General features: G+C 35.3%; 1 protein-coding gene and 1 pseudogene across 13 annotated transcripts in view; one reads left to right on the top strand and one right to left on the bottom strand.

Annotated features, from left to right (window-relative positions):
• EVI5 (ecotropic viral integration site 5) overlaps window positions 1-10,806 on the top strand; it is a 241,745-nt gene that overhangs the window by 49,844 nt on the left and 181,095 nt on the right. For 12 of the 13 annotated variants that reach the window (XM_037744143.1, XM_017544163.2, XM_037744144.1 and 9 more), the window contains exon 2: window positions 5,480-5,709. In XM_037744143.1, coding sequence (XP_037600071.1) covers window positions 5,480-5,709 — 230 coding nt within the window. Of the gene's footprint in view, window positions 1-1,846; window positions 1,992-3,607; window positions 3,661-5,479; window positions 5,710-10,806 lie in introns of those variants that run through there. The other variant, XM_037744141.1, reaches the window with a different exon arrangement.
• LOC108315004 lies at window positions 8,993-10,654 on the bottom strand (annotated as a pseudogene).

The raw sequence follows: 10,806 nt of genomic DNA, 5'->3' as shown, positions 1-10,806 counted from the left end.
GCCTCCTAGGCTCTCCAACCTCACCTCCAGAGTAGCTGGGATTACAGGCACTTGCCATCACTCCCAGCTAATTTTTTAATTTTTAGTAGAGATGGGGTTTTGCCATGTTGACCAGGCTGGTCTTGAACTTCTCACCTCAGGTGATCTGCCCACCTTGGCCTCCCAAAGTGCTGGGATTACGGGTGTGAGCCACCATGCCCAGCCTCCCTTATGTTTTCTTATAAGTTTTATAGTTTTAGTTCTATTGTTTAGGTCTTCGATCTCTTATGATTTAAGAGGTCTTTTAAGTGAGCCGAATCTTGGATTTCTTATTTCTAAAATGGAGACATTACCTACTTTATGGAATTATGAATGAGCACTAAAATGAGTTAATAGTAAGTGATGTGAAAAGTCTTAAAAAAATAAAATACTGAGTTGTGGAATCAGCCTTGATATGATAATACAAGCTAACCCCACAATGACAAAGAATAACCCCATCAGCCCAGTTGTCTGGATTGTACCAGTTTTTTTTTTCTTTTTAAAATAAAAATCAAATGAATATACTGTCTGTTTGAAGGCCTTTTTCTAAAGTAGGATTTGTTATGTAATAATATCCTGACCATCTTTCTGGAATCTCCAACCTTTAGAAATTAGCCTGATTCAAGAAATCTCAAGAATAAAGGTCATTGTGGCAGGAATGGGAATATTTTCCAGCTCCTATATCTTTATCTCTCAGATAATCCTCAGTTTACTATAATCTGGTTTCTACCTCCTCTTGGTGAAATGAAGTCATTAGTGACCACATCCATTGCCAACCTTTGGTCTTGCTCATTGTTGATGATGGCTAAGAGCAAAGAATTTCAAACAAGACTGCCTATGTTTGACTCTTTTTAGCTTTGTGACATTATGTAAGTTGTTTAGCATTTTTGTGCCGTCATTTCTTCATTTGTGAAATGAGGAAAATAGTAATACCTACTTTATAGCATTTTAATGATTAAATAGATTTAATACATATAAAGTGTTTAGAATAGTACCTGGTGTGATTTAAATGCTAAAAAAGTGTTTGCTCATAAATTCACCTTTCTCCTCTTTGAAAATTGTTTCTAAACCTCTGTGGCACCATACGGTGGGAGTTGCATGGAATGTAGAGTTTAGGTAGCACAGATAGCTGGTCAAAATTTCACATCAATGTTCCTAAAAACCATACCAAGTGGAAACTGTTATACTGGCTTTCAGTACTAAGGCCAAGACTGCTATACAATTAACAAGCATACTAAAGGGAGTGATAGAGATACTATTTTAGATACTTTTCCATATGACTATATGAAATACAGGAATAATGACAGGGTAAGGGACTATCTTTTTTATTTTTATTTTTTATTTTTTTGAGATGGAGCCTCCCTATGTTGCCAGGCTGGAGTGCAGTGGTATGATCTAGGCTCACTGCAACTTCCGCCTCCCGGGTTCAAGCGATTCTCCTGCCTCATCCTCTCATGTAGCTGGGACTACAGACATGCACCACCATGCCCAGCTAATTTTTGTATTTTTTGGTAGAGACAGGGTTTCACCGTGTTGGTCAGGATGGTCTCGATCTCTTGACCTCATGATCCACCCACCTTGGACTCCCAAAGTGCTGGAATTACAGGCGTGAGCCACCGTGCCCAGCCAGGGACTATCTTTAATTATAGCAGTCTCCGTGCTTTGCATAGTGACTTACACAGGATACTCAGTAAATATTAGTTTATTTTATACGTATATTTACACAGACACACACACACACACACACACACACACACACACACACGTGTATATCTGATGTAGTAGAAGTGAGACCAATAAAAAATAAAACCGAATCTTGACCTGTGTATTTTTGGTCCACTCATCTCAAGGAAGGAACATGAGATGTCTGATTGGCAGTCCCTCATAAAGGCCAGCTTTGTGAGAATCAAAAAGTGTAAGAAAATTGTCAAGAGTCAAAAAACCAGAAAAGAAAAGAAAAAGCAGAGAGAAAGGTGAGTGTAACGCAGATTAGAGGGGCGGGAGTAAACAGCAGATACTTTGGAGAAGCTAGTAAGAGACAGAAAATAAAGCAGTTTTGCATTGTGGTGTGGTGGTGGAAAAGTCTCTTAGTCCTCAATAGCACTTGAAAGTGTTTGAGCTTCTGTGTTAAAAGCTACTTGTCTCTGGTTCCTGTACTTTTTGAAGGAAGATTATAAAATGATACTAGATGGTGAACTGTTTATATAAGCAAACTGTATGTACACTAATGGTAACGATATTTTAAAATCATCTTATGTGTTCATTCAGTAAACAGATATGAAAAAGTGATAGGAAGTATCCTCTGGCTCTAAGGGAGGGTAAAAAGATAGAACTACAAAATGATTGGTAAATCTTTGTGACATCTGTATATAGCTGAAGTCTTGATATTATGAAATGTGTACTGTTGTGCTGCATCTTTTTTTTTTTTTTTTAAAGGAATTTAACTTTTGACATTTAAAGATCTATTGGGTTTTTGACTCTCAGTGACAGCACAGGTACCCTTACTTATAGTTCCTCTTTAGCCACAATAGTATCTTTACCCAAAGGAGAATATTATACTCTAGAAATGTGATTCAGTTTCACAGTATGATTCAGGAAGTAATTAACCATTGCCATGGCCTTTTCTCCCTCATGATTTTTGATCTAAAATGGGAATCTTTAAAAATAGATCTATTTTAGGGAAGTTATGAGCATCCTTTCAATAAAATATAAAGCGATATTATAATGACTTTCTCATGGGAGATCGTATTCAAATATTGTAGTATATAAAGCTTTTACTATAGTTAAAAATTTGAGAGATAATTTATATACCATAAAATTTGCCCCTTTTAAAGTGTATAATTCATTAGCATTTATTGTATTCACAAGGTTGTGCAACCATTACCGCTGACCAATCCCAGAATATTTTTCATCACCCCGTAAAGAAATCTTGTACTTACTCGTAGTCAGTTCCCATTCCTTTTCCCAGGTCCTGGAAATTACTAATCTACTTTCTGTTTCTGGATTTGCCTGTTCTGGAAATTTTATGTAAATGGAATTGTACAATATGTGGCCTTTTGTGTGTGATTGCTAAGCCTTTTTAATAATGGTTTTAGCATTTTGAAAGTATGTTCACTTTTTAAAATAAATGCATAACACCTCTATGAGGTAGACAGGAACTTTGTGACATAGTTACATTGTCAGATTTATTTATATTTATTTATGTGACCTCAATTTACCCTAGGCTGAGGAAAAGAGATTCAAAGGTGTCAGGGTGGAGTTAAAGGAAAAATAGTACTTGATGATACCTGAAAAAATAATTTAGTCCTGTGGTGTTTCTAGAATCTATAAATACTAAACTTTATTAAATTGCAACTGCAATTAAATACTCTAGCTATATTTAAGAACTTAAAATTTGAAGATGAGTTGTTTGAGCCTTAGAAGTTATAGGCTGAATTCCATTTCAGTGAGGTTGAAAGTATGTCAGAATTGTGCTCTTCATTATTCTAAAATTTTTAAATGAAAGTCTGTTGCTATAGTGTGCGGAAGGGGTATGATATAAATTTGTTTTAATGAAGCAATTAATAGATGTCTTTTGCTTTTTCGGCAGTTAATAGGGGAATTTAATATAATGAAAATGTGAAGCATTAATTCTTGAAAATTGTAAGTATATTTGAAATTAATGGCCAGTATTAGTAAAGTATACCATTTTTTAAATAAATTTTATACTTTAGGTTTTCTCTTTTTAAATATTAGAGTGTGCTTTGGGGATGCAAATTTGTGTCATTTTCACAATTGAGTTTGTAGTTGTTATCCTAAAATCAGTAGGATAACAAGTCACACAATGGACTGTCTTGGTGCCTACTATGGCTTCTGCCATTTCTTGGCACAAATAAAGTTTTGGCTAAATTATTATTTAATTCCTGTAAGGCCTTTTGCCCTGATGAGCTATACTCATCTATGAGTTGTCAGGAAGGACTTCTTTTGCCTGGAAGCAGGCATAAACGATCATCTCATGTTTCTCTTTCTTAGGTTTCTTACACCATTTGACTTTTCTTTTTTGGGGTTCTTCTCTCAATGGTAAGAGCCCACTGGTACTTTCTATAATATTCGCAAAGGAAGTAAGTTCTAAAAGGGGAAAATTATTGGCAAATGAAAAGAAAATGAGAAGTATCTTGAGTTTAATGAAACTCTTGCCCCTATTCAGCACTTGTAATAGAATCTTTGTCCTTCTAGATACTCTATCCTCAGATTAAGTGGCTTAACTATGTCCTTAGAATTGCTTTTCCATTTTATCCTTTCTGTACATGGAATTTTCCTGCTAAATTGAGGTGGAGGAAGTGGGGACAGAGAAAGAGCCATGTATATATTGAGGGGAGGAGGAAATGCTTGGGTAACCAATGAGGAGAGTAGTTAGTACCTACTTCCAGGAGTCTGGACAGGATTTTTCTGTGTATGTGTTGGTGTTTTAATTTGTGTGTGTACACGCATGTTCATATGGATTGCCATGTATAAACCACTGTTAGCTTTGAACAATATGTACGTTTCCTTTTTCAGCTGAATTTGTTGTATACATATCTGCTTAGGAGATTGGCATGGTTTATGACAAATGTGTGAGCACATGTATAATTAATTGAATCTTAGAGAAGAGAGGAATCTTAAAAGCTTTTTTCCTTCGTGGTTAGCTACCTAAAACAGAAACTTAACCAACTCTTGACATTTGGCTTTTACAATTGCCACCACATTAAGGTAGCTATTAGTAGGGAATGTACTACTCTTTCTAGGCATCCCATTCTGTTTCTGAATAAACCAGCTACTAGAAATTCTACCTTGAACCTCTGTCATTCTGTTAACCCAGCCATTTATCATAATTTTCTTCCTATGGTGCTAGTACTCTTTTATAACAACACTCTTCAGTGATTTGAAGAGAGATCGATCAAGGGCCTCATTACATTTTATTTGTGTTAAATACACCCAGTTTTTGTTGAATTGTTAGTCATGTTACAGGATTTCGCTAATCATCTAATGGACATATTTTAATTCCTTGACTTGCACATGTTTTTGACTAAAACCCCAAGAAAGAATACATTTTACATCCTGACTCAATATACCCGTATACATATATACATGTAGGATGTATTTTTAATACAACAAAAATTTCATTAGACAGTATATCTTTAATTTGATATTTTTGATCCTTTTCATTTTTAAAACATGAGGTTGATTTTGTCACTTCCTGGTGGGTCTCGGTTTGGAACACTGCTCTGATTTGTTCTTGCTGCAGAGCTGAAACAAACAGTTTGCAAAGGCTGGATATTAGAGTAATGTTGCTAAAACAGGTTTTTAATTATAATCTCTTTGATTCCTCAAAGAGAATATTCTGATGATGATAGTTATTAAGTAAATCTTAACAGAATTATTGAGTTATTGGTAGTAGATACAGTGAAACTAAAATATATGCAACTTTTATTTTTGTCTTTAGGTGGCGACAGACAAGGTTGCAGAAAAGCTGAGCTCTACTCTCTCATGGGTGAAGAACACAGTATCGCATACAGTCAGTCAGATGGCCAGTCAGGTGGCAAGTCCATCTGCTTCATTACATACCACATCCTCATCTACCACATTATCAACACCAGCCCTTTCGCCATCTTCCCCATCACAGTTGAGTCCAGACGACTTAGAACTCCTGGCTAAACTGGAAGAACAGAATAGGTGAGTGAGGTTGCTTGGCTTTTTTTCTCTCCAATTATCATACATATTCAGCCATTCATATTTACTTACATTAAGAATGTTTCTTTTCTATTTTTTTGGATCGTTATTTATCAAAGTTACTTAGAAAAGTATTCGTCTTTTTTTATGGGAGGTTGGTCTTAAAAGAGACTAAAATTTTCTTCTGGCTCAGATAGCTTTAGAGATTTGTTTTCTTAATATGGCAAATTCCCTGAATCCTTCTTGAATTTTATCAATTTTAAAAAAGTAAATGAAACTATCACTTTTTAATTTTAAACTCTCTGAATAGTCTCCTTTGGTAAAAGCATAAAATAATTTAATCCAATATAGCTACCTAATTTGTGGTTTAGAGTGGAAAATCTTTTAAGAAATTATTCATAGAAAGCAAAATATCCTTTTCTCATAATAGATATTAAATAGAGTAGTTTTCTGTTCTGCTAGGAACTGTACTATTGTCAGAAGATCTTTAGGGCATCATCTATTTTGTTATATTTATATATATAAAAATATATAGGGCATCTATTTTATTTATATATTATATATATCTGATACATAAAATATATAATTATATATAATATCGTATATGCATTATATAATATATATTTTATATATTTATTATATATAAATATAAATGAAATGTATGTTGTATATTTTATATATTTTATATTTATATATAACATATGTAAATAAAATAGATGCCCTATATAAATAAAATAAAAATGTTATATTATTACATATTTTATGTTAGATATAAATTTGTATATACATAAATGTTTATATGTATGTTTACACACACACACACACACACACACACACACACACACACAAATGTTTATTAGGGTGGAAGAGCACCATTTTGTGCTCAATTAAGGTATGTAATGCTACTGGCTTAGAATCATAACGAAAATAACTTTTAATATGTTTTTTGATGTATCATTGGCATAATAAATTACACATGCTTAAACTGTACAGTTTGATAAATTCTAACATATGTATACATCTGTGAAATAATTGTCACCAAAATCAAGAAAACGAACATCTCCATTATCCCCCTTGCTGTCCCCAGGCAGCCACTGTAGTTTGCATTTTCTGGAATTTTGTAGAAATGGAATCATATAGTATGTAGTTTTTTGGTATGGATTATTTCATTCAGCATAGTGATTTTAAAAGTCATCATTGCTGTAGCACATATCAATAATTTTTATAGTATTCCATCATTTGGAAATATCATAGTTTATTCATAACTTATACACAAATGTTTATGGCTGTTAAATGCCATAAACATTTGTGTATAAACTTTTGCATGAATGTATGCTTTCATTTCTCTTGGACGAATACTTAGGAATGGAATGACCCAATCATATGGTATGTCTAATTGCCAAACTGTTTTTCAAAGGGCCTTTACTTTTTCATAACCCACCACCAGTGTATGAAATTTTCCTGTTCTTCTACACCCTTGCCAACACTTGATATGATCGGTCTTTTTAATTTTAGCCATTTTATTAGGTATTAGTATCTCTGGTTTTAATTTGATTTTCTCTATTCGTTTTGAGCATATTTTTATGTGTTTGTCATCTGGATATCTTCTTTGATTTTTTTTTAAGCTTGGTTATTTGCTTTCTTATTACTGTTTTGAAAGTTCTTTGTATATTTGAGGTAAAAGTCTTTATCAAGCACGTGACTCTCAAATTCCCCCAGCTGGCAGCTTACCATTCTGTTAAAAGTGTCTCTTTCAAGAAGCAGAAGTTTTATCTTACTTTATTGTATTTATTTTTGAGCATTCCAGGTTTACTCCTTTAAGTAAATCTAAAACCATTATGCATGTCCATGACAATTAGAAAAGAGACACAGGATAAATAGAAATAATTTTTGTTCTGCCTATATAGTAGTATTTTTCTGGGTGTCAATAGAAAACTTCAGTCAAGAGCATTAATCTGAATTTGTTGATAAAATGTATTTACTTTTGGCAAGTGTCTTGCTTTGGTATTTATACATAGACTGTAATGAAGTTGAGTTATCCCATCTTTCTTCTCATTTGTAACACATTCATACAAACAAAAAAGATGAATCCTACTGAAAGTGGGTCTTTATCAGAAATATGCCTCAGTGCAGTTAAGTGATACCATGAAAATCACTTTCCTGTCCTAGGCCTAACATTCTTCATGCAAAAATTAGGACATTGAATGAAGATGATCTCTAAGTTTCTACAATTCATGTATACACATCAATTTATACATCATGATATAGGTAGACAGCAAGGCTATGCTTTCCGTCCCCCATGATGCTGGGCGTGGCCATATGACTTGCTTAAAGCAAATGTGGTACATGTGTCTTATAAGAGAAAACTGAAGTTTCTTTCATCTCTTTCTTTCTCTGCCAAAAGAATGACAGTGTCCCAAAAGGGTACTTTCCTTCACCTTTGATCCTGGAGTGAAAATGACATGGAGCAGCAGTGCTATAGCTAGTCAACAACAACTGACATTACTTACCAGGAAATGCACCTTTGTTGTTGTTAACTGCAGCGTAACCTAATGAAAGCTAATTAATTATAAGAATTTGTTAATAATTTCGGATCAGTACATAGTTAAACACAAACACTCAAATTTAACAGAAAGCTGATAATGTAGGCAGGGTGCTGTGGCTCATGCCTATAATCCCAGCACTTTGGGAGGCTGAGGTGGGTGGATTGCCTGAGCTCAGGAGTTCGAGACCACCCTGGGCAACATGGTGAAATCCCATCTCTACTAAAATACAAAAAATTAGCCAGGCATGGTGGCATGCACCTGTAGTCCCAGCTACTCAGGAGGCTGAGGCAGGAGGATCACTTAAACCTGGGAGGCAGAGGTTGCAGTGAACCAAGATTGTGCCTCCATACTCCAGCTTGGGCTATAGAGTAAGACTCCGTCTCACCAAACTCCCCCACCCCCCGCCAAAAAAAAAAAAGCACTAATAATGTAAAATATGACCTAAGTGGAAATAAGTTAAGAAGCAGCTTTTAGCCGGGCGCGGTGGCTCACGCCTGTAATCCCAGCACTTTGGGAGGCCAAGGCGGGTGGATCACGAGGTCAAGAGATCGAGACTGGTCAACGTGGTGAAACCCCGTCTCCACTAAAACTACAAAAAATTGGCTGGGCATGGTGGCGCGTGCCTGTAGTCCCAGCTACTCAGGAGGCTGAGGCAGGAGAATTGCCTGAACCCAGGAGGCGGAGGTTGCGGTGAGCCGAGATCGCGCCATTGCACTCCAGCCTGGGTAACAAGAGTGAAACTCCATCTCAAAAAAAAAAAAAAAAGCAGCATCTTTTAAGAATTAAAAAAAATACTTGTAGTAAAAGAAATCAATTTAAACATGTATATAGAATTTTCCTTGTGATTTCTGGCCTGAATCCTTGAATGACTACTCCAGGTAAGATTCAACATATTTACAAAATTGTTATTCAAAATTAAGATATTCCAAGATTATATTTCCACCATTTTACAAAGGACAGTCCAATTTAACAATCCAGGTTTCCAAAGTACTGTAAGCTCCATGGATAAGGCTTCTCCTGAAGTAATGTGACAGCTTAATTTCTTAGCTGTTAATTTGTTTTGTCATTTTTTTTCCTTTTTTAAAATAAAATGACAGGGTCTCACTATGTTGCCCAGGGTGGTCTCAAACTCCTGAGTTCAAGTGATCCTCCTGCTTTGGCCTCCCAAAGTGTCAGGATTACAGGCATGAGCCAGTGTGCCTGGACTGTTATTGTCATATTTAAGACTGGCTAGAGAAGAGCAAAGTCTGTGACCTTTCTGATGCTCCTCCTGTGGCAAAAGAACATTGGTTTGCCCTTCTTTTTGCTCCCCTTAGGTAAGAAAACTTGAAAGCAAATGCTTTCTATCTGTGGCAATGAGTTACTCCTATCAGCATACATTCTTAATTTCATCAGTGCAATTCCTTTGCAGCTGTTTCACTATTTTTGGCACCTTTCCCTTGTTTATTTGCTGTCTCTCCTGATTTGGAATCAGTAATGTCTTTAATAAGTTTCTGAGTGGCAGCCATATGAGGCTGGGATTTCCAGTTTTTCACACTTGTGATCTGACTGACGATGGTGGCTCATGCAAAAATTATTCTAACAGTAAGGACATATAACTGCCACAAAGTCTCTTTTAGCATGGTCCTTGAAAGAGCATGGATAAAATTTATGTTTATGTCTTCAATCTCTCATTGATTCCTGTCATCTCAGGACAGCCATGAGACTGCCACTTCTGTGTTCAAGGCAGAATATTCCTGAATATCACACACAAATGAAAGAAAATCTTGCAGTACTGCCCAGTGTTCGTTCAACTCTGCCATCTCTCTTGTGCCACCAAAGAACAGAAATTTTAAATATTGAAAAAGTCACAATTTCAAATTGTTTTTACAAATTGTGCTTTTTCAGTGATCCAAGATTATAGTTTCTTTCCTGTGTTTTTTTTTCCTGGAAATTTTATAGTTTTAAGTTTTACATCTAGCTCTGTGATATACATTGAGTTCATTTTCTGAATATGCACATCTGATTGTTCCTGTACCGTTTATTGAAATGACTGTTCTTTCTCCACTTAATTGCTTTTGCATTTTTGTCAGATATCAGTTGTCCATATGTGTATGAGTCTATTTCTGGGCTTGCTCTATTCTGTTCTTTTGGTCTATTTGTCTATCTCAATGCTAGTAGAATACTGCCTTGATTATTGTAGCCTTATACTAAGTCTTGAAATCAGATAGTGTTAGGCCTCCAAGGTTGTTCTGTTTTTTGACCTATTTTTGGTCCTTGGCATTCTCAAATGAATTTTACAATCAAGTTGTTAATTTCTACAAAAATGTCTGCTGAAATTTTGGTTGGGATTGCATTAAATCCCTCACAGTATTGCCTTCCTCTCCATGAACACAATGTATTTCTCAATTATTATTTGTCAGTGATATTGTTTTTGTAAACTTCATTTTTAATTGTTCATTGCTAGCATATGGAAATACAATTGTCAACACCTTCTGTGTTAAAAAGAAAATAGAATTGCTTGCCTCCCTTCCTCCCCTCCTTCCCTCCTCCCCTCCTCCCCTCCTCCCCTCCT

Source organism: Cebus imitator, unplaced genomic scaffold (genome assembly GCF_001604975.1).
Source record: "Cebus imitator isolate Cc_AM_T3 unplaced genomic scaffold, Cebus_imitator-1.0 Scaffold166, whole genome shotgun sequence".
NCBI lineage: Eukaryota > Metazoa > Chordata > Mammalia > Primates > Cebidae > Cebus > Cebus imitator.
This window is presented reverse-complemented; position numbering and strand designations above follow the sequence as displayed.